The 25,826-nt window shown below is 35.4% G+C and overlaps 2 protein-coding genes across 13 annotated transcripts in view; one reads left to right on the plus strand and one right to left on the minus strand.

The window, feature by feature from the left end:
• Window positions 1–19,576, plus strand: part of LOC6584411 (disks large 1 tumor suppressor protein) — a 33,506-nt gene extending 13,930 nt beyond the window's left edge. For 2 of the 12 annotated variants that reach the window (XM_015161524.3, XM_015161522.3), the window contains 13 exons: window positions 2,818–2,841; window positions 3,244–3,846; window positions 3,926–4,724; window positions 6,215–6,302; window positions 6,412–6,625; window positions 6,694–7,107; window positions 7,933–8,035; window positions 9,271–9,345; window positions 10,532–10,576; window positions 17,828–17,977; window positions 18,064–18,346; window positions 18,454–18,545; window positions 18,604–19,576. In XM_015161524.3, the coding sequence (XP_015017010.1) occupies window positions 2,818–2,841; window positions 3,244–3,846; window positions 3,926–4,724; window positions 6,215–6,302; window positions 6,412–6,625; window positions 6,694–7,107; window positions 7,933–8,035; window positions 9,271–9,345; window positions 10,532–10,576; window positions 17,828–17,977; window positions 18,064–18,346; window positions 18,454–18,545; window positions 18,604–18,710 (2,997 nt within the window). In that variant the 3' untranslated portion in view covers window positions 18,711–19,576. Of the gene's footprint in view, window positions 1–2,817; window positions 2,842–3,243; window positions 3,847–3,925; window positions 4,725–6,214; window positions 6,303–6,411; window positions 6,626–6,693; window positions 7,108–7,932; window positions 8,036–9,270; window positions 9,346–10,531; window positions 10,577–14,527; window positions 16,222–17,827; window positions 17,978–18,063; window positions 18,347–18,453; window positions 18,546–18,603 lie in introns of those variants that run through there. The other 10 variants (XM_015161530.3, XM_015161523.3, XM_015161533.3 and 7 more) reach the window with 10 other exon arrangements.
• A 4,065-nt stretch (window positions 19,577–23,641) lies between these two features.
• On the minus strand, window positions 23,642–25,780 carry LOC6584412 (gustatory receptor 10a). The gene is made up of 2 exons (XM_032732340.2): window positions 24,081–25,780; window positions 23,642–24,008 (listed from the first exon to the last, which is right to left on the minus strand). The coding sequence occupies exons 1-2, from the start codon at window positions 25,254–25,256 to the stop codon at window positions 23,844–23,846; spliced, it is 1,341 nt and encodes a 446-aa protein (XP_032588231.1). The 5' UTR covers window positions 25,257–25,780; the 3' UTR covers window positions 23,642–23,843.
• Window positions 25,781–25,826: the final 46 nt, after the last annotated feature.

Here is a 25,826-nt window from a genome sequence, read left to right on the forward strand (position 1 = left end):
GTGTGTGTGTGTGTGTGTGTGTGTAACCCAACCCCAACCCCAACCCCAACTCGAAAAGTAAACCCAAAGCCGAAACCAAAGCATATTTAAAAGCCATATGATTTTCACTGATAAGATAAGGTGTGCTTGGTAGCTGATATGAAGACTATGTTGCCGATAGTATATAGTCCAGTGACTATATATAAATACATATGTATATGTATGTTTAAACATAACAACAAAAACAAACCACAACAATTGAAAATATTTTTGCGGTTTTTTGTTTTCTTCATATCGTTTGGTGAATGAGAATATGCCCGCTAAAGCATTAACCACTGAAGCGACCTTCAATGAAAAAAGCCTTTATAAAATTCCAATTGTAGAATTGTGATGCAATTGTTTACATAAGACACATACCCGCCCCCCTCCCCCCTCCCTTCATATGATTTCATCCACCTTTAAATTGTCAACTTAATTAAATTGAATTATTAAGCATAGCAGAGCCGTATGAATCTAATCAGTAGGAATTCGGTTAGTTATTGATTGAGTTCAGGTTCGTTTCAGGTGACAAAAGCAAAGCAAAGCAAAGGCGAAAACAAAATGTACATGTCAAATATTTAACACATTGTTTAATTTACTTTACTCTCTTCAGTTAAATTAACTAGAAGTCAAGAGAATATTATTGGGCTTATACAGTTTAAAGATATTTATTTCTCAAGGAATATAGCAATAATGCATGTATGAAATATTTAACAGAAACTTAGATTTGTCACTTAATGTATATAGCAAAAGTGCATGTTAAATATTTAACAACAGCTTAACTTCAATGCATAATATGCATTCCATCCTTGAGTGTGACTAGAGTTTGACATTCAATTGGAATGAGACTCTTCCTAGGGCATTACCAAAATACTAAAGACGTAAAAGAGCACAACTGCATGTCAACTATTTGTTTGACAGGTGAATAAACTGCCATATAATGAGCCATGAAAGCTGCACATTATGAGCCATGTGCGCTGGGTTAAGCAACAATTTGATCCAATTTGAAGTTGATCTGCGAATTAGTCACAGCACGTAGCTGGCAGACAGACGAACAGACAGACAGACACAGTTGACCTGTTCACCCGGCTTACGTCAAAGGTTAATAAGCAATTTGAAGCGCACGTGAGCGCAGCCAGTTTTGCATTCGAGCTGCAATTACTTACAGTCCGCTTGCCTCTCTGTGGCTCTGTCTGTCAGTCTGTCTGTCTGTTTGTCTGTTTGTGTGTGTCTTAATGAACTCATCTACACCCAGTTGCTAATCAATTGAACTCGTTTTTTTCACGCGTTTGCGTGTGAGTGTGAGTGTGTAGGTGTCTGTGTGCGTGTGCGTGTGTGTGTATTGTCATGTTTGTCTCTGAATGTTGCAATTTCACATAGTCGAAAAGCTGTAATTCATTTATGTAACTTGTAACTTTGGCATTCCATTGATGTAGCTGTAAATGCGCATCTTGTGCTGTCCGTCAGTGCGTTCCATACAAAAGCGTACAAAAGTTTCTATAGATTGATTTTTGGGTGGGGCCTTTGCTAGTTTACATAGATACTTACATGTGTCGAATGGGGTGCCTCGGGTGGGCTGTGTGTGTGTGTGTGTGTGTGTGTGTGGATTGAATTCCAGTTCCACTATATGAATATTAAGTAAGATTTCAATATCATCTTATATATATATATATATATATATATATATATATATATATATATATATATATATATATATATATATATATATATACATTTATAGATATCTCAATACAATATTAATAGGAATACACTTGACGCTAGAAAGCTAATTTCGTTGGCTCTAAACGTATAGCTAGTTCAAGTTGAAGCTGCAATTAGGTCTTCTTGGAATAGATGATCTATATAAATACATATTACATGCATTTATTTACTTCGTCTGTTAGTTTATTGTTGGAAATGATATATTACTGTAGCTCAAATTCAACTTCACGCTTGAAACTTTCCTACTTCTTTTTTAAGCCTAAGCCCGGTGAATAATGGTTTTGTGGAAATGTTTATAAATATATAAAAGACCGATGGAGGTAATAATTCATAACACGATTCAGGTTACGCTTTAAACACTGATTTTTATAATCGATTATTGCCAAAAGGGAATTTTCATAATTTTTTAGGGATAGATCATCTTTATTGTTATTATATATATTTTTAAAAATAATTATTTTCGATTATTATCAGTGTTAGTATCAAATTATAAAAATGATTATTATTTATAGATAATTCTTGTTGTTATCGATTAAAATGATGATAATGATCGATAAATACTAATTGATGATTGGAAATCGTTTTTAAAGCATAGCCAACTATTGAGGCTAGGAACTTCTATTAAATTATAATTATTTGGGATTATTAATACCTCCCGCGTTCCCCCTAACATCCGGATGTTATTACTGCGCAGTAAAGCGTAAAATAATTAGCAATTGACAATTCTGTGCAGGATTTAGGGTATCGCCTAGTCGGGCACTCCCTACTAGAGCACTTTTAATTGTTTACCATGAATCAGTCAGCTTTTATCAGTAAGAGAAATGAGTCTCGACTTGGATTTCTGAGCAATATAATTGAAACTGCCTTTCAAGCATTACAAATGTCCATTAGAAATTGAGACCGTCTCAATTTGAATCAGAAATACTTAATAGATGATATTGATAAAAGAAATCGAACCAATTGTCTCTTAGTCATCGAATCAAAATATAACTCTTAAGCTTAAAGTAAACAAATCGCATTGCAAAACGATTGATCTCACAATTTAAAGTTTTTCTCTCGGTCCAATTCGATTTTCAGCTACACAGGGCATCATCGACGAAGGTAAGCCGAGTTTCCAAAATGCATATTCAGTGTTTGTCATTTAAAACAATAAAAACAAAGACATCAATTAAACAACTGTCTTTATCTGTATTTTGTATACGTCCTGTGTTTAGTCAACATCCGGTGCGGAAGTGCATATAATATGATGTACTATATACATACAATATATGTATGTGTATGTGTGTGTGTCTGTGTCTGTCTTATCGTTTTACTTACAAGTCGTAAATGCATTTTCAATTAGTTATGCATGCCAAGCTAAGGTTAATTAATTAACAACTATAACAAATTAATCAGCGCTGATCCATTGGCCATTTGAGTGTGCGTCCTCTCATCCAGCAATTTGTCACATATTGGAATGTGTTATCGATGCCATTGCTAATGCCTTTGTGATTCCATTTGCAGGTGAACGGCGATGACAGCTGGTACTATGAGGACATACAGCTGGAGCGCGGCAACTCGGGGCTGGGCTTCTCGATTGCCGGTGGCACGGACAATCCGCATATTGGCACTGACACATCGATCTATATAACGAAACTGATACCCGGCGGCGCAGCAGCCGCCGATGGTCGTCTGAGCATCAATGACATCATTGTCTCGGTGAACGATGTGTCCGTGGTGGATGTGCCGCATGCATCCGCCGTGGATGCCCTGAAGAAGGCCGGCAATATTGTGAAGCTGCATGTGAAACGGAAACGTGCCACTAGTGCCACAGCAGCAGCAGCCGCAGCCGCAGCACCCACAGCCGATGCACTGGACAGTGTTAGTGCCACGGCCATGTCGGCGGCGTCGGCATCGGCAGCGGCAGCGGCCGGGCCAAAGGTGATCGAAATCGATTTGGTCAAGGGCAACAAGGGACTGGGCTTCTCCATTGCCGGCGGCATTGGCAATCAGCATATACCGGGCGACAATGGCATCTACGTGACCAAGCTGATGGACGGCGGCGCCGCCCAAGTGGACGGACGTCTATCGATTGGCGACAAGCTGATAGCAGTTCGCACCAATGGCGTAAGCATTCCGAGCAACTTTCTTTCATTCCATTCAATATAAACTAAAACTGTTTCATTCTTGCTGCTCCCAAAAACAGAGTGAAAAGAATTTGGAGAATGTCACGCACGAGCTGGCCGTGGGCACGCTCAAGTCGATCACTGATAAGGTGACGCTGATTGTGGGCAAGACGCAGCATTTAACCAGCAGTGTGTCACAGTCGGGCGGCAGTCTGGGCGGCCAGCTGGGCCAGCAGTCGCAGGCGCAGCACTCGCAGTCGCAGACCCAATTGGCAGCCACACGCCAACAGCAGCAGCAGCAGCAGCAAGTGAACTCGGAATCTGCAGGTGCGCTTAACACTGTTGGGCAGTCAGTTGTTGATTCAGTCACAGATTCAGTCATCAGCAACTCCACTGTTACCACAACCACAAACATAACCACTTCCAATACCAACAACATCTCCACCACCAACACCATCAACACCTCCATATCCACCACCACCACCAACAACAACAACACCACCAATTTAGGCTCAAGCAATAGCCATCTAGTGCAACATAATATTGCCGCAGTCAACAACAGCAGCAGCAGCCTAAACAACAACAATATTAATAACAACAACAGCAGCAGCAGCGCCAACATCAGCAGCAACAGCAACGGCAACAGCAACAGCAACAGCAAAACCAACAACTACAATAACAACGGCAGCAACTTGGTTGCAGTCGCTGCAGTCACACAACCACAACAACTACAACAACAGCTACCACAAGCACCCGCCTCTGCCACTGCCTCTGCCTCTGCCTCCGCCCCAGCTTTAGCTTTCAATGCTAAGCTTGCAATGCCAATGGCTGCTGCTGGTGGCACAGAGCAAAGCCGTTCCCAATCACCCTTGCCAAGGCGTAAGCGAATCATATTTGAACTTCAACTAATCACAACTCTCGATAAATTAACAACTCTCTCTATATGCATTTCTCAACAAGAGCCGCTAAACAGTCCTGAATCACCTACTAGCCCACACTAATACATTGCCAATATATCAATATATCTGCATATATCTCTGTATGTACTATATGCATGTGCATATCCGATAGATACACTCATTTAGGTCGGCTACAAACCTGTACAGCATACAGAATTTAGACTGGGCTCTTAACTAACTGCTAATCTATTGTTGCTATCTTTTAAGCTCTCGTACTAACACCTCTCCTATATATGTATATACATATATCATATACATATATATATCTAACTTAGTTGTGATAGAGTTCGATTCCCGCAGCACTCTACGGAGCGCTTGCACGGCTTTTGCTTGCGTGCTTGCTAAGCTGCTCGTGTTCCCGTGTTGTTCGTTAAACATTCAACATTTTGCAACACTGGCCCACAAAGCCGTGTTGTTCATTCCAATCTATACAAATCGAGACATTTGATCAAATACTGCAAATGTCGACCCGTATCTGACATGGCACTCGTCTTCGTATTTGCATGCATCAATGTATATATATATTTATAAAATATATATATATATATATATATATATATATATATATATATATATATATATATTTATTATGATATTTGTCTTATGTGTTTATTATAAGATCATATTTATCATACATCTAAATGTATCATAGGCGATAAATCAAACGAACACTCCACACGATCCTTATGGATTTTCTTTTAGTTTAATTTCCTTTCGTTTTTCTCTCTGCCTGTTTGTTATATGTTTTGCAAACATTTGATGTCCTTCCGGTTTTAACTGTTTGTTCAACGTTTTATATACATACTTATTATGTTCAAGTTTCCATTGGGAAATTATTGATCGATGTTTATCGTGTATAGATAGATAGATCAACCTAAAGTACATTATATCCTATTCAAATGTTATTATCAAATGGATATTCCCTATTATGAACGATAAATCTTTGATTTCTCTTAGCCATCCTCTTTTGTTATTATCTTTCTCTCTATCTCTCTTTCTAACCGTCTGTTGTTGGTTTCTGGTATCTGGTTTCTCAACTTCTTTGGTTTTATCAATTTTTTTCTTTCTATTCTATTCACACTCTATATTCCACCCGTGAGAGATTCGAATCCGAGTCTCTTGTGCTGTGGCTGCTATTATAAATTTCCTTAAGATTTATATATATATCTATGTGAATTCGCGACCTTCACTAATTACCCTTACCCCTCTCTATTTCATGTCTCTAAAAATGCACGTGTGTGCATTACTTTGTGTGTATGTGTGTATACATTACCGTTACACGCGTTGTGCATTATTATTTTTGATTGAAAACCAAACAAAAACAAACAAATTAAAAAAAAAAAAAAATCAATACATAAATTGTAAAACAATTATATGAATATAAATTTACAAAATAAATAATATATATAGAGCCTGGCTCAAGATACGCATCGACAAATGTCCTGGCGGCCGTGCCACCGGGCACACCACGCGCTGTCAGCACAGAGGATATAACCAGGTGAGTGAGTTGCGCCCCAGCCACAGTGAATATATACTATATAGCAAACAATTGCAGCTGCTTGTGATCTGATATGTGTATTACATTTATATTTATTTAATGCCAACAGAGAACCACGCACCATTACCATACAAAAGGGACCGCAAGGTCTGGGCTTCAATATAGTCGGCGGCGAGGATGGACAGGGTATCTATGTATCATTCATATTGGCCGGCGGTCCGGCTGATCTTGGCTCCGAGCTGAAGCGCGGCGATCAGCTGCTCAGTGTGAACAACGTAAATTTGACGCATGCCACACACGAGGAGGCGGCACAGGCACTCAAAGTGAGTTGTTAAACTAAATATATTTAATGTTCATATATATATTTAACTTATGTGCATTTAACCAACAGACATCTGGCGGCGTGGTCACTCTAGTTGCACAGTATCGTCCAGAGGACTACAATCGCTTCGAGGCACGCATTCAGGAGCTGAAACAACAGGCGGCGCTTAGCGCTGGCGGCTCGGGCACCCTGCTGCGCACCACACAGAAGCGATCGCTATATGTGCGCGCTCTGTTCGACTATGATCCAAATCGTGATGACGGTTTGCCATCGCGTGGCCTGCCCTTCAAGCACGGTGACATCCTGCACGTGACCAATGCCTCCGACGACGAATGGTGGCAGGCACGCCGTGTGCTCGGCGACAATGAGGACGAGCAAATTGGTATTGTGCCATCGAAGCGGCGCTGGGAGCGTAAAATGCGTGCACGTGATCGTAGCGTCAAGTTCCAGGGTCATGCGGCAGCTAACAATAATCTAGATAAGGTATAAATAACGCCTTCTGCTCAACAATGTCAAATTGCAACGAAGCGAAGTGAAGATGCACTAGGCAGATATATGTAGATATACGAAAGTTGAATGGAGTTAGTATAGCTCATAGTTATAGTAGATGTGCCGTTAGCCATATGAAAGTTCAATGAATTTTGCATGTTAATCGGCTCCTTTTTTATAAAACTGTATCAAGTCTTCATTGCTTAGTTCTAAATTCTGTGCTAGATATGAGTCAAGATTTGTAATATATTCAGCATTATATATAATGTTATTTGTAAATTATATAAAAGAACTCGTTTAGAAGCTATTAAGCAATATTGAGTTCCATTTGTGAATTCTTTGAGACATTTTACTATACTATTTTGATAGCTTAGAAATCATAACAGGCCTACTTATTAGAGTTTATTAGAGTCTCGATGATTCGAAATGGCAAGGGGATCAGTTTTTTTTTTCGATTTACAAAGAAATTCAAATTATCTAGAATTATTGAGAACTAATTGTTTTCAAGGGGATAGAATTTTTTTTTTTTTTTTTTTTGATATTTCGCGATTTTTGATTTACGAATTATCGAGACTCAACTGTATATAATATTTTGTATAGACATTTTGCTCTACCATGTTAAAAGCTTTACAAACGTAACTGAAATAGAAGCTCCACCTTCTTATATCATCATTATCAGCCTTTGCTACACTTCAGCCCACGCTTCGAGGCTTAATGACTGGCTTTTTTTATTTTTAGCCAGCCTTATTGTTATTATATTGTTGACTATAATGAATGTAACTTTTCACTAACTGAATGACATCCTCCCTCTTATTACAGCAATCAACTTTAGATCGCAAAAAGAAGAATTTTACGTTCTCACGCAAGTTCCCCTTCATGAAGAGTCGCGATGAGAAGAACGAAGATGGCAGCGATCAAGAGCGTAAGTAGCATAGCTCCAGGGCGTGGCATTCAACCAAACAGAAAATCTATTGAAAACGAGATTAACGCGTTAATCCAGCATTTCAACAACAACAACAACAACAACTACTACTACTAACAACAACAATTATTACAATAATAACAACAACGACAACAATAGCATCGAGAACAAACAGTTGTGAAAAATCTTGAGCAACAGAGCAACAATTTATTTCGATAATAATTTGTTAAACGCTCTCTCACTTCCGCTGTCTGCCTATCTCTTTCTCTCTCACACTCGCTGTCTCTCTCTACGTTTGTGTGCTTTTGTCTTTGTCACACTGTGTTAAATGCTTTTCGTGTGGCATCTTCTAAGTGTGTGTGTCTTCGCGTTGTCTAATTGCAATTACAATAAGTGTGTGTACACCTGTCTCTATCTATCTATCTGTCTCTGTCTCTGTTTCTCGTCGTCTCTCTGGCTGTGTGTGTTGGTGTGTGAGCACACGGCTGGAGCAATTATAGGTTTATATGACGTACATATATTGTTATAAAGTTAAAGTTAATGTTTTTTTTTTGTTTTTTTTTTTTGTGTTCGTTTCTATTCGAATATGTTAATTTAGTTTGTAAGCGGAAAAGTTGTCGATTTTCAGTTTCTTTTTCGAAATATATATATGTCTATTCATATACATATGTATGTTTGTATGTTTCATAATTGTTATTTTTTGCTTATGTTCAATAAACAATTTATGAATTATGAAATTTAACTGTACTACGAATTGTGTACACACTCACACACAGTCGACTATACACACACACACACACACACACACTCAAACACCCATATAATCTTTATGATTTGATCATATTTCAATTCGGCCTGTAGACGAATATTTTTGTTTTTTTTTCATATATTTTTTTATACATATTTATGTTTTAATATGTTTTCTATATGTTTGTTTTTATTGAATTGAATTTGTAACTATTATTTCATGCATTTTACATTTGTTTTTCGTTTATTTTCATATTTCGATTGTGTTGTTCCACACACACACACCCACACACTTGCGATGCCTACCTGCGATTCCTTCATATTCAACAAAAACAACAACAACAACAACAACAACAACAATATTGAATATATATATACACACACACACATGATTGCTGTGATCACCTGGATTGTACTGTGATTTCTCTTGCTGCGTGTGTGTGTGAACAATCTGAACTTTTCTATATATAACTATATATGCTATATAGCGAACGGATTTGTAAACAGCAACAGTGAAATCGATGTTAACAATGTTAATAATAATCAAGCGAATGAGCCCCAGCGTAAGTCTCTCTCTCTTCAGATCTCCCTCTCTGTCTTTCACCTTCTCTCTATACCCCGCTCTGTGACTGTGTGTGTGTGTGTGTGCCACGGACACAACCACACACACACACTCTTGTATGTGTGTTTACTTGTTACTTGTGGGTTATCCATCTCAAGTTGTTATCTGTGTACTTTGAATATACATCAATATATATAATATTATACTATATCTACATATATACATAATGTACAACCTTTGGCATATGCCTATGTATGTTAATCTTCTTACATTGGTTATGTTTAAGCATAAGTTTTGCACACGGTTTATGTATTAGATGGGGTATTTGTGCTTGGGTCCCAGGAAGAGGGTCTCTCATACACACACACACATACACTTACAACCATACACCCACACATCTGTATACGAAAACAGCATATGTACTTTGAGCTCTACTAACAAAACGCACATACTTTAAAGACCTATCTCTCCCTATATATATATATATAGTGTTAAGAGCTATATTTCAGTATGTAACCGCCCCAACTCTATGTATATTATATACCTACATACATATATATATAAATCAACGTGCTTCAGCGTTCGCTACAAACAACGACAACGACAGCAATAGCAACAACAACAACAACTATAATAATTCCTATCTATGCTCATTACATTAATATATCTACATCTACATCAACGATTACAACAGCTGTATGTGCACACATACATACATATACATAATGTATACTGCGTGTTCTGGAATAGCTATTTAACGCTTATTACCTGTATTACCTATAGAAGCAGCTATTGCTCTAGTCACGTACTGCTGCTAAGCAAGCAAAAAGATACAGGAAATAATACTATAACATCATCATTATCATCGTCATTATCGTCATCCACTCGATTCTCTCTAAATCTAGCTATCTATCTCTCTGTCTGCCTCCCTCCTCTTTTCTCTCACTCTCTCTCTCTTTCTCTCTATCTCTCTGCCCTTCCTACATTTGCAGAGGCACACCGAGTTGTGTCTCAAAACCAAATCGAAACTGTTTAATCATCTTTCATTGAAACATACATGAAACTATGAAACTATTTTAACTACTACTCTTACATAATTATCTATATTTTTACTGCTATTCTGTTTTAAACTGACCAAAGCGTATATCTTTTTCGATTCTCTTTTTGTTTTTCTCTTCGTTTTCCAGCTTTTATGCTTTGCTACACACAAGACGATGCCAACGCTGAAGGAGGTATGTACTTGACTATAAACTTGTTGCCTAACTTGAAGCAATTACATATAGACACACTCACACATATACATATATACATACACATGAACAACAATTAACTCACACACACACACACACACACATTTTTCTCTCTCTCTATATATATATTTGTATTTACACTGACAAACTAATTCGATGTTTCATTCAGAAACACATATACATACTTGTATTATTTTTGTATATGTATTTACATACATACATACATACACGTTTACATCAACTACACTAATCCACATGTAATGCATACTAAACTCACTCATTTCAATAAATATATTTTAGCATTTTACGCATCTTTAGCAAGTGAAATATCTAACAATTACATACATATACATACTTACATATATACATACATACTTACACATATTACTTAATTAGTTATGAATAGTTAATAAAGAATAATTTTGTGTTTTTGTTTCTCTTTTTTCTTTGGATCTCATATTTCTCATAATTATTTTATTTCTCGATTTATTTTTACAAATTACCCTTAAGTCCTCTCTTAACATAGACTTAAACATCTGATACATACATATATTACATATACCTATACATATCAATATTTATAACCATTTCAATGCAGATTGAAACATTTTAACTTTAAAAATTTAGATAATTTCTCAAAGTTATAAAAATTTATAAGGAACTCAATTTGAAATGGCTCACCAGTCCATCTAGCTGAATATTTGACTATATATGTATTCATATTTATATTCTATAAACTTGATCAAGAAACGTTTCTTCATATATCTCAGAATTCAACCCAGATAAGGCCTAACTCTCTTTGGCTCTCTTTTGTTTATCAAATTTCTCTTTGCTCTCGAGTTTCGTAAAAGTTTTGGCATAGCTATAAAATGTAACTGTATTTTCTATAATCCAATATATACATATATCTGAGGTACAAGAATCTATTATATACACACTCACACACATACACATGCATCTTTGGCATATGTAAATAATTGATATTTATTGTGATCATACTTTGGTTTACTCTTCTTCTTAATTGTGTACAGTACGATGTACTTATATTGTGCATATATACATATATATATATAAACTATACATATATTGTGTATCTATAGCAAGCGAAGTGATTCGTCCCAAAACGAAATACCGAATATATTAATCGAAAACGAATTCTCTATTTTGATGTCTTGCATATTATTATTTTGATCGTTCGAATTGATTAACCGATATTCTATGTGCATATAATACGTATATATATACACAGAAATATATATATGTATGCATCGAAGTATATAGTATATCGGCCATGTCATATAATATATTTAATCCAACTAAAAATATTTCCAAATGTCTTAATGTTTATTGTTTTTCTCTTATGTTCAAATTACCATCGAAGATATTGCGTAAACATAAACATTATCTTCTTGAAACTACATAATCAGTGATAGAATTCCATTCATCTGGCATTACTTTTGCTCCGGAGCATATATCTATTATATATATGTACATATATATATCTCCAATATTTCAACTCTCACAACTTTCAAATCATCATTTCAGATATATACATATATATATATATTTTACCAAATAGTTTCTGACTTCAGATTCGTAGTTTTATTTTTCCACATTACAATGAAGACAAACCGATTCTAGTCGATTATATATATATTTGTACATAATCACATTACTGTGCGTGCGTGTGTGTGTGTGTGTATTTGTCACTAATCGTTGTGCCAATTTAAGTTAACTAATAAGTAAGCTTATACTTGTTTAGTACTTAGTACACACACACACTCTCTCTCTCTCTCTCGCTCTCTCTCTCTCTCTATAGATATCCTATATATTACAGTCTATCTTTATATTCATTTAGGCATTATTATTATCGTTTTTTATTTACGTTTCGCTTTTATTAATAAAAAACAAAAAATGAAACACGATATCAAATCGTATAATAAAATTCCACATGATTTCAGGGTTATTATTTGATCTGTTGGCATATTTTGATCATTTTCTCTGAAATTCACTGTTCACCTTCATATTTCCAATTTTTTGGTTTACTGCAATTCGAATAGCTCAGTTTAGAAAACTCGAAAACACTAGCGTCCTGTAAATAATCACAAAAAAAATATATATATAATTTCTATATACATATGACTTTATATATATGCATATATATTAATGCATATATATGTCTGTATGTGTAAGGCGTATACGCCCAGAAATATCCATTTGAACAGTCTAATATATAATCATGATATGAAATATCCAATAACACGAACATACAAGATATCCGAAACTGGCATTCCGAAGAATTTATACCTTTGTAGATATGCGAACGCTTTCTAAATGAAACTTGTGTAAAGCACATTTGGAGTATATATTTATATATAATTTACTTTTATTAAAGTATTTACTGCATCGGGAAAAATGAATATATTCCTTATAATGCCTTCTCTAAAGATAATTCAAAGAAAAACCTTGTTTCCACATGCACTCCGGAATTTTATCTTATAGGCGTGAAATCTAAGGGCTATCGTGATATGTATTGTAACTATACATATCCCCAAGAGAACTTAAATACAAATATTTTTTCTCCACAATACCCAAATATTAATATTTGATGGCCATGGATAACTAAGTAATATCTTGATCCAATCATGCCGTTTCCAATGTATGTTCAATAAATATCCAGCTGAATAGGTAGTTTTATGAAGTGGATATAAACATATATCGGACATAAGTCTCTATCTATGGATATATTAGATAAAACCATATATATTTATTAGTCCTTATCTAAAAAAAAAAAAAAAAACGATAGGCCATTCTTTGGTTGCTTTTTTTTTTAATTTATAAATTTTGGTTTCTTCACACCAAATTATAGACATACACACATACACGCCGAATACGCATTCACAAGAAAGAAAATATACACCCACAGACCACACACATACATACACACACACACTCTCTCAGATTCTCTTAAAGATCGTTTAAATTTTTGCAGGTTAATCAAAATATATACAAATGATTAATTTTGTTTATCTTTTTCTTCTTTTTTCTTTAATTAATAATTTCCTTTTGACTTAACCTTTGTGTGTGTGAACTGTTTTAAATTTTACGTTCAACAATTACAAAAAAAAATCTACAAAAAAAAAAAAAAAAAAAAAAAAAAACTAAAAAAAAAAAAACTAAATGCTTCATCTACTTTATGCTGCCTACTGCTATTTACGACTCTACTACCTTCTGTCACAAAATCTACTACTATAACTATTATCTACTACTATTACTGTTACTACTACTACTGTTACTGCTACCACTATTTACAACAACATCTACTATTATTTATGTTCAACTATTTACGATATTGTTTTCAATTCCGTTTCGTTTGATAATTCATATATATTTGATGTGTGTATCTACTTCAACTATTATTGTCTTACCATAAAACAAACCCAACAAACGCCACAACAACAAAAACAACTGAAACGAACATATATATATATAAAAAAAAAAAAATATTGTGAATACGTTATTCAATTTGTTGTGTTTTACATAAAATTTACCGTTTTTGTTCTATAATATGAAAAACAATTTTCTTTTAATTGAATCAAACAAACTTTTCAACTGATTGAATCTATTATTATACCTATTATGAATACATCAATATATATATATTTTAAAATATATATTAAAAAATAAAAAACAATACATATATATATTTGTTACAATCATGCGCTCGTTCATGTACTGCGACAACAACAACAACTTCAACTACAACTACTTCTACTACTAAATTAATCAACTACTTTTCCCGAACATCACAATCAACAACCAACCAACCAACCAACCGACCAATCAATCAATCAATCAATCAATGAATACATATGTATATATATATATATATATATATATATATATGAATCAATTATGTGCAAATGCGCGCAGGCGAGATTATCTACAGAGTGGAATTACCCGATATGGAGCAGATAACTTTAATCTACTTGGAGAATAACGATGCTGACTATCGTAAGTCGAGCAACTAAGCAACAATTTTTGTAAAAGATCCAAAAAACAAACCATACAAATGCAACAACAGCTATAAAGGCCTTAAAATATTACAACTTCAATTTCAATTCATTCAAGCTTACGTTCTTTATATAAATATATATAACAAAAAAAAAAAAAAAAAAGAAACTAGGTTAAAATCAGAACAATATCCAGAATATAAATATATATATATATATTTATTTTTGTTCTGTATTTTGTTTTTAAATATATATATAATTTTTTTTTAACTTTAGTTAGCAAACAAAACGAAACTGCAAGCAATTTTCCTATTTAAATGCCGGTTACTTGGTTAGTTTCCCATCCCTTTCTCTCTCTTTCTCTCTGTCTCTCTCGTTCCAACTATCGCACACTCTGTCTCTCTCTCTATCTCTCTTATACTATTTTTCTATAAATCCATCACTCATGCTATTCAGCTCGAATATCTGCAATTGATAGAAATATTTCATAATACTCAACGAAGGTCTCATTATAGAATTTTCCTATAGCTAGTATTATTAGCATTTTTATAGAGGAATGGTTTTTAGCATATTACGAATATAACAAATTTCCATTTCTACTATGCTTTTTAATTTGTTCTTTTGTTCATAGTGCTAAGTTTCAATTGATCAGAAATGATCCAGTCTCTCAACCGATTTCATTTATTATGATTTTGTGTATTATCGAAATTTTTTTGTTTTGTTTTTAATTTTAATAATTGAACTTGAGCCTATTTTTTTGTTCAACTTCAGCGCTGAAAGTGTTCGATGGCTTATCGGTAACTTCTGTCGAGCGTCCGATACCAAAAAAAGTGAATTTATTGCGCATAATCATGTGAAATACGCTTAAGCTTTATTGGTTGAGCGCGTATTTGAAGTTTGTTAGTCAAACCTTTTGTTAAACCCCTGCTACAGTTATGTTTTATTCCGTAGCTTAGGCACGAGTCACGATGTTTACGATTTACGATCTTAGAGTTTAGTTTCTTAGTTGGGTGCATTAATGCCTGTTCTCTTGTTTTTCTCTATACGATATCTTTCTCTCATACTCTCTGCCTCCTTCTTTTGTATATTTTCCAATTTCGCTTATTTATTTCTCTTAATTACGTTCCATTCCGTTTAAGTATACACATTGAGTCGTTCTCTTTCGTTTCTTTCTACTTGCTTAGTTTCATGCTGTGCTTTATTCATTTCACAATTTCTGTAGCGATGCAATCGTTAAGCCGAAACTATCCAACACTGATAGATGTATTGTTATTGTCATTGTCATTTATCGTATTCGTTATCGATATCGTTCCATTGCACGCACATTCCCACAAATTTTTGACTCATTTTCGTTGCAACACAACCGGAAGTGAACAACAGCAAACACCTTTTCCAAGCTCTAGTCTCCCCCCAAAGATAAAAAGAAAGAAAACTTAATCCCCATGAGCAATCGAGCAATCGATAAATCAATTATTATTAAGATAACGAAGAGGGATGTGAACGACGACAAAACATATTTAGTTCAATAGTATAATATAATGATGTATTGAAAAATTGATGAAATTGAAAGCCTCTGAAGATATTATATTATAAATAAAAGAAAGTCTTGTTTGATTTAAGAAGTGTTCTTAATTTATCCACGATATATCACGTACTTGATTACTCCAGTCTGAAACTCTACTCATTTCCCCAAGTTACGAAATTGAACAATTTTTATTACATTTATTTCCTTTGCCATAATTATTTCCTCCAACTTGATCAGGGTTTTACTCATCCAATTGGCTTTGGCGTACTTTGTTTAATTGGCATCATTTCTTTTAATTTACTAATTAATAGTTGTATCTAAACATGAATTGCAAATGAAACCCATATGACAAGCTGTAACTGAGTGAGTAAACTACAAAAACAACAAATATTCCAAAACCCAAATGTGAAATCGAAACGAACGAGCGAGCGAACGAAATGATCGATAAAATCAACAAACCAAATGTTAAACTTATATATTCATGTATATGTAGATATATACATAGAGTATATACATATATAGAGTATATCTACTACTTAATGAAACAGTAAACGACAGTCAATTATTGTTTCCCTAGGCTAATTATATATACATACTTGTATATGTATTTAGTATAGTTATAGCAACTAAGTTAAGTTATAAACGAATTGCTACTAAACTCTCATATAAATCAAGTCATCCGTAGTACATATCATATAGATCACTTGTTGTTTGTCTTGCACTAACATCTTATTATTATTTCGAGTCTTATGTCTGAGTATTTTGTGTTGTGTTTCGTGTATGCATTAGTTTTGTGCACTTAATTTACTAATTGAATATATGTATGTATAATAATAATCCCAAGCTAAATCTGAGTATCGAATGCCTCAGATTTGGTTTAACTGTATTTAGTGTATTTTTGGCTAGTCTGAATCGTATATAAATAGCACACTTCTAACTGTAAATTTGCGTAAAATACAACCAAAATGTATATATATATATATATGTATGTTATATATCTACAATTCTACAACTTATTTTGTTAAATTTACATTTAAAACAAATATTTAGTTTTTCCTTTCTCCTATTTTCCTATTACAATAATTTGTTGAACATTCTTGTGCCCAGTTTCCTCACTCTTTAAATCTATTTTAAAGCAAATAAAATATTTGGTATTTTCGTAGATTTCATTTTGATATTCCATTTTGTTATTTTCTATATATTTGTTTCTTATCTTTCTGTTCTGGTTCAGTATATGAAAGTGATCGCTATACTAAAGTCCCTTAGCCTAATCGACCTATCCGAGAGCCTTCGTAGACAATAAATTCAATTTGAAAATGCTTTAAACCTAACTAACCAGGACAAAAAAAAAATTAAAATAAATTTGTAATTATTTTTGCCTATAAATATCTCTCTTTCTCTCTTTCTCACTTGATATCGTATCCTTTTTGCTTTCTATTCTATTTATATTTTTATGCCTATATTCTATGCTATTCCAAATTGAAAACTTTTAACCGTAAACCCAAACAAAGCAAATGAGCAAAAATCTGCTTGATTTCTTCTGTAAAAAGAACCAACAAGTCTACTTACTGACCCCAAAAACTCAACTCCCAACTCTAATGTCCCCCATGCCCGAGGACCTAGATTCCATTCATTCTGTACATTTTGTTTTTGCACGCGCACAAAACCTAATAGCAATGCCTACTATGCTTACAGCTTCCGAGGAGAACGTGCTGTCCTATGAGGCCGTGCAGCGTTTGTCCATTAACTATACGCGTCCCGTTATAATACTGGGACCGCTTAAGGATCGTATCAACGACGATTTGATATCCGAATACCCGGACAAATTCGGGTCATGTGTGCCACGTAAGTGACAAACAATTTGAAGAATTTGAATTGGAATTGGAATTGGAATTTTGTTGATTTCATAAACTCTTTTTGCACACCAACAGATACCACACGACCAAAACGCGAATATGAGGTCGATGGCCGGGACTATCATTTTGTGTCGTCGCGCGAGCAAATGGAGCGCGATATACAGAACCATCTGTTTATCGAGGCTGGCCAATACAATGACAATCTGTACGGCACTTCGGTGGCCAGCGTGCGCGAGGTGGCCGAGCGGGGCAAACATTGCATATTGGATGTGTCGGGCAATGCAATCAAGCGCCTGCAAGTGGCGCAACTCTATCCGGTTGCTGTGTTCATAAAGCCCAAGTCTGTCGACTCAGTGATGTGAGTATCTCCAAATGAGACTACATTGTGTGTGTGTGTGTGTGTGTGTGTGTGTGTGTGTGTGTGTGTGTTTGTGTGTATAATCCAAATACTTATGTTTATTGCAGGGAAATGAATCGTCGCATGACCGAGGAGCAGGCAAAGAAAACATATGAGCGCGCCATTAAGATGGAGCAAGAATTCGGCGAATACTTTACGGGTAAATCTGAGAATTGAAATTGAGCAATCAGAATGGATATTAATATAAACCATTGCAGGCGTTGTACAAGGCGATACGATCGAGGAAATCTATAGCAAAGTGAAATCAATGATTTGGTCGCAATCGGGACCAACCATTTGGGTACCATCGAAGGAATCTCTATGACCAACAGCCACAACAACATGGACACTGCCGCCTCGAGTACGTTGTCGACCTGTTTCGAGAACACCAACAACAACAACAACATCAGCAGCAACAGCAGCAGCAGCAACAAATCAGCCGCAACAAAAAACGTCACATTGATGCACCAACGCAACGACTACGATGACGAAGACGAAGAGGACGATGACGATGACAACACCAACAGCAGCAACAACAGCAGCAGGAGGAGCAACAACAGCAATACACATCAGTCAGCCCGATGTTGTTCATGTTTAGAATTGTTATTGTTTCCAGATAAACAAATAGCAAGAAATCTGATTTGCTGGCGCCAGTTAAATGAGAGCCAAAACAATACGATATCAGTCAACAAACAGGCAATGTTTTTAGCCAAGTTGGTTTGTTCTTGATTTCTGGCTCAAAGCTCTGAAAATGAAAAGGAAAGCAAAATGATGAAGCGGCAACTGTTTAGTTTAAGTTAGAACAAAATTGATAAAAGAGAAGAAGAAGAAGAAGATAAAACACAAACCGAAGCATATTAATCATAAGATCTACTTAATATGGAGCAGTAGTAGAAGATGATGACGATGATGATAAGGAGGAGGAGGGACAGAAAGTTCGTTAAGCGCTAGAGTTGTTTGTTTATGTTGATGTTTATACGAGAGTTATAGCGAGTTAGTTATATTGACGCTAATATAATATATGGTATATTATTATATACGCACGCATACATTTGCTATGCATACACATATGCGACTGTATGTGTATATACATATATGTATAATAGGTATATGAATCATTAAGTGCGACAAGCGTCAAATATACTGCAAAACGTTGAATGATAGCAATTGAAATTGAATGAGTTCAGGCGAATACGACTATATATATATATATATATATATATATATAGGTATACATGGGTAAATAGACGTTGACGACGACGACGATAAGTTGGTGCATTTCTTGTTAGATGTATTGTATTTTTTTTCCCCCACGCGCCTTTGCCTAATGCAACACAAATCACATAATAAGCTGCATATATACATAATAGTCTATGCACTCACACATACACTCAATTACACACACTCACACACATTTACACATAAACATGTATGTACACAAATACCATGTAGCCTAACTAAAGAAAAGCGTCAGCAACGAGCTATATATATTTATATATGTAAATGGGTATATAGAGCGGAAGAGAGGGCAATATCACTTCTTTCAATGCAAAAAGTCATTTAACTATTTAACATACATACACTATATGCTAGACAGTATTAACAAATTGTGAATGCGTCTAGCATACGCATAATACGATCAATACAACATATACACCCATATATATAATATGTATATATATATATATATATATATATATATATATACATTTTTTTTTTTGTATTGACAGCAACAGATTAGCTAATGTTCTACAAAGAGAGAAAGAAACAAACAAATTTATAAATTATAGACAACGCACATAACTGCTAATTATCCAATATATATATACATATTATTTTTTTTTCTAATTTTCTATATTTTTTCTAAGAAATTTAGTAAAATTCAAGTTAATCAAGTTAAATCTTATGGGTTTTTTTTTTGTGTTTCACATGTCGCCGCCGTTCCGAAATATTTAGAAAACGAATTAAATGTATACGTTGTGCATTTATGTACATAGCTATATGTCTATATAACATGTGGAAAGGGGGCATGTATTTGCATATTATGATTAATACTATCATTATTATTATCAATTTTTTTTTTTGTTACTTTACTTTCGTCCCTGTTCTTTATTTTGTAATATCAATATTTTGTAAATTATAAAACCTTCGATCGCTGAACAGTATCTATGTACGTGCAGACAATGCATACAAAATTCTTTTTCTTTCACATTGTACGCAAAATGCATTGTTGTATTTAATAAAACCAACCTAAGCGAATTATATTAATTTAAATCTAAAAAAAATAAAAATAAAAAAAAAAGGAAAACAAAAAACAAATGCAGTAAATGTAATAAAAAATAAACTACAAAAACAAAAAACAAACATCATGAAAACAATTTCATCAAAAGCGTAAAAACTTTTTAATCAATTTTCCCCATTTCAAGTGAAAATCAAAAAGAGAAGAGCATAATACAAGAGAATGTGTGAAATAGTTTAAAAATAATCAAAAGATGATTTTGTAAAATTGTTGAAACAGGACACATACACGAACATATATACACACACCTATATATAAATATATATATATATATATACCCCATTGAGCCACGACTGCGAAAATGTTAATGATGAGAGAGAAATCGAGAAATCGAGGCAGTTAATCGATATATGGCACAGATATTGACGAATCTTATGGCGAATATGGGCTGCAATTAGTAAATAAGATAGCCAAAAATAAAAAATATATATATATAATATATATATATATAGAAAAAAGGAAATGTTGTAAGTCTTAGTCGAATCAGCACTCCCTGATGAGCGTTAGGACTGTGTGTGTTTGGGATACCCGAATTCTTGACTCGAATCATGCGATCAACCTAACTTATAGTATACCCAGATATATGTATCTGTATATGTACATGTATATAGATGTGCGTGCATGATATATGCATAGAAACACTTACTTTGATTACGATTAGTGCAAAGAAGACTCCACTCTCTTTAGTATGTACATATTGTACGGAATTTTTGTCTTTCAATCGATTAAACCACATTATACATTAAATTTATTCTGCCTAAAAAAAAAAAAGGAAAAAAGAAAACAAAAAAGAAAAAAAAAAAAAATAAACACCCGCCTTGCAATCTCTTTAGCGAAGTACATTGCGCCTGTGTAAGCTAAATTAAAACGGAAAGCAATCTGAAGTACATGAAACCTGATGGAAGACGAATGGAAATTTCAAGAAACTCGGCAAATTTTATGCATGTTCAAATGTTAGTTGATAGTTGAAATAAAACAGAGTATTTAGCGAGTAAGTGTGCTAAACAAAATGAAATGAATAGATTTAATTGCATACGGTATGTCTGTATGTTCAAGAAAATGATGAATAGATGTTGAAGAAGAAGCAGCAGATGTTCACATACTTATGGGGTTTTAAGCCCAAAAAATTGCGGTAAGCGTTCTTTTCTATTAGAACAATTTTAGTGTATTTCAAAGTCAAGGTAACTGTTCCAAAGCCTTAAATGCAATTAATTAACGCATTTACGAGTATATCCAAGTTACACACATACACAGACACACACACATACACATACACAAATTCATTGCTCTACTATACATATATATATACATATATATATATATATATATATATATATATATATATATATATATATATATGAAATGCCCCCCTTGAGAAAAACCAAAACAAATGACAATTTTTGATGTAGCCTTAGAAAGTATATGCAAGAATTTACAGAAATGAAAATAGAGCATAAATTACAAAAAAAAAAAAAAAAACAGTACATATATATATTAGGGCTAATACTGAAAGGCATTTAACGATTCATTGTTCAAAAAACAAAAATGAGATTTATCGTAAATTTTGTCAGCGTATACTTAATAATTATTGTGGAAGCATTTCATCAAAATGGTGCCTTTATCAGTTATTGTTGTCGGTATTAAACAAAAGAGAGTAAACCCAAAAAAAAAAAAAACACATAATTCAAATAAAAAATGAATAAAAAGAAAAAGAAAGCTAAATTAAAGAATTACGTAAATTTACATAGTTAAGTACTATTATTAATCCATATTGCAGCACGTGCTATTTATAGTAAATGAAAAGAATTCAAATGAAAATCTGCAGTTGCGGGCTGTGATTTCTGCTCGAACATACACACACACGCACACACACTCACACACATACACACTCATATATATATATATATATATGTATCTTCTTAAATGTCAGCTTAAGCAGTTCAGTTCAAATATATTTGCAAGTCGTTCGATTGTAGTTAAATCCATTAGAGACCAATTCCTGAAACCCAACTAACAAAAGAAACATACTGATATATACACATATATCGACACCATTATATATAAATATCTATATAATTGCAATCATCAAAAGATTTGTTGTTATTGTTACGGTTTTTCATTAAGAAAAAAAAAAAAAAATAAAAGATGAGAAAACAAAAAGAAAAATAACATAAAATGTATCCAAGTACAACTTATTCGATTGCCCTTTCGATTTGAATTATATGTTCTCCATTAGCGAATAAGTGCTTTAAGTACACATACACATACACACACACACACACACATACACATACATGTATGTTTGTGTCTGTGTGTAAATTGAAATTGAATTGTTGAAAACTAGCTAGAAGCCGAACAAATTCCAATTGGAATCCAATCTGCAATGAAGCTGTTAACTGTTATTAATTTAACTTATTCCTCAAATATTATTTGAAATTTTAGCATTTAATATCAATTCTTATCAATTGATTGGGAAACTCTTTCGAATGGGTTTCTGCGCTTTGTTAAATATACTAGTTAATTCCAATTTTAATACGATTTTCCTGTGCAGTTGCTGAAACCATTGAGACAAAATGAATATACTATAGATATGTACATGTATATGTATACATATACATATATACGTTGTATGTGTACAGAGGCATTCATGTGCCGTACGGTTTAATGAAAACAATCTGACAATTCGCGGTCGTGGCACAAATACAAATGCACTTATGTATGTACATGCGCATACACACACACCGACACACACACACACACACACACACACAGATGTACACATTCACGTTTGTATTTATAAATATATACACCCATATTCATATGCATATATGTGTATGCATGTTCTAGTTAATATTGAAGAAATTCTACAGCCACGCCCACACCCACACCCACTCCCACATACACGCACACACAAATTAGTTGTAAAGCGAAAACAAAAATTCAATTTGTGAATTCTACATGATGTATTATTTAAAAAGTTCATCCAAACGATGCAACATTCGTAATAAACAAGAAATTCAATACGTAAATAATGTCTCTATCTAAGCGTAACACAATTGGACGTAGACAATTTCCAATTGGAAATCACCTTCAGCTGATATAATCCCATTATAATCCCATTAGTCTAATTGGAGTACTGAGAGGGGGCGGGTGGGCATATCATTTGTTGTGCTGCGTGCGCAGATATATATCGAACTGGACGAGTGTAATGAAGTAGGAGAAGGCTGTCACGGAAATTAGATAGATGAGACGACGATCCAGATACACCACGCCACAGAGCATTGGCTGGCGGCAGTGCATCAGCAGCAGCGAGAACTGTTCCAACTGGAAGACAAGTGACAAATCGTTAGCTAACTGGCAGCCAATTGGATGCTGTGCAGTGTTTGGTTGGATCACCTCTTGGTTCAGGCTTGGCGGCTGCAGCGCTGGAGATTCACTGAACTGGCGAACGGTGAGGGCCAGACGCGTCTGCTCCACCTTGATATACTCGCCAACCAGCGACAGCAAATACGTGTCCAGATAGAAGCCCAGCGCATAGACGCCGCTCACTGCAATCGGAAAGGAGCCGAATGCGCACGAGCTCGTCGCCAGCAGATTGAAGATGGTAAACAGATTGGTCAGATTGGTGATCAGCGTGGTCAGCATCAGGCCCAGCAGCTGGAACTGATGCATCCGAAAGCTGTCCGCATACAGGCCGTGTATCTGAGCGTAGCGCTCCCGCAGCAACCCAATCCGATCGCACAGCCGACAGCCGTAGAGCAACAGCCTGCCGCAGCCCAGTCGCCTGAGCTGCTCCAGCTCCTCCTGCAGCTGCATGTGCAGCAGGCGAAAGTACAGCAGCACACAGCTGTTCACATAGTAGAAATAGTCGGCCATGTTCTCCGTATAGTTCCACAGGACGAAGGCGTAGATGGCGAACTGAATACGCAGTCGCCTCCCTTGGGCAGCTGCAGCCGAGTCGGAGTCGGAGTCGGAGTCGGAGTCTGTATCTGAGTCGATGCGGGCAATGGCAAATATCGCACAGATCTGGACAATAATCATCAGGTTAATCAGCACGAATTTTAGGTACATGAACAGCTCGAAGCTGCGCTTAGGCCAACCGGATCCACGGTAGCTGGCGGCAAAGGCCGCCTGGAGGCGGGCGCGCTGCAGCGAGCAGCGCTGGTTGATGGCCTCGAAGTGGCAGGTGTTCGCCACATAGGTGACAATCACGGTGGCGTACTTGATGAGCGTGTTGGCGAAGCCCACATACAGCACCAGCTGGATGCGGCGGTCGTCCGTGGCCGTCAGCGCGCGGTAATTGTAGCCAAAGTAGCCGGGCAGGACGACAATCAGCAGCAGGCTCAGCACGTGGCTATAGGCGATGAGCAGCAACTTGAACGGCGCTCGGATCGGTCGCTGCGGCGCATAGTCTATGATCACCTGGCCGCAGATGCTCGCATAGATGTGGCCATACCTGTAGAACTTCAGCTCGTGCCGCTCCCAGAAACTTTGCGACTTGGCGCACATGCCGCACGCTCGGCCAGCCGCAGTTGCACGGAACTGAATGACTACTGTGCCACACTGAGGCATGTGGCATGTCAGCTGAACCAGCGCCGATGCTTATCATAAATGTACACAGCCAATGCGCAAGCGTATCTAAAGTTTCTCGCTTTACTTTTCGACTCTCTAGCAATACAGCATATAGATTAATGAGTTGCTGAATAGATTTGATGTCTTTCTTTATTAGACGATATTCATTGTATAACTGAGCTTTGCTTCTGATAAGCGTCTAATATACACATATTCATATATTTCATGTGAATAGAACTATATAGTTCTACATGTGCTAGAGGCCATCTTATTCTTGATCAACATAACAAGCTCTCTCATCTGTCTCTCTGTGTCACTGTTCTTCTGACAGTCAATCGGTCGGCCCATTTGCCAATCCCTCTTTATTTCCTTGCGCCTTCTTCTGTCTGTCCGTACGTCTGTCTCTCTGATGGTTCACCAGTCATCATCCGTCTCTCTTATCGTTTATCTGTTCTTCCATTCGTCCATTTGTCTTTTCGTCCGTCTGTCTGTCTTCGAGCTGTCCTATCTTTCCTGTCTATGTGCCTGCCTATATGTATGTCCGTTCTTCCGTTCCTCTGTCCGTTTGTC

The sequence above is a fragment of the Drosophila mojavensis genome, unplaced genomic scaffold, assembly GCF_018153725.1.
Source record: "Drosophila mojavensis isolate 15081-1352.22 unplaced genomic scaffold, ASM1815372v1 contig_136, whole genome shotgun sequence".
Classification (NCBI taxonomy): Eukaryota; Metazoa; Arthropoda; class Insecta; order Diptera; family Drosophilidae; genus Drosophila; species Drosophila mojavensis.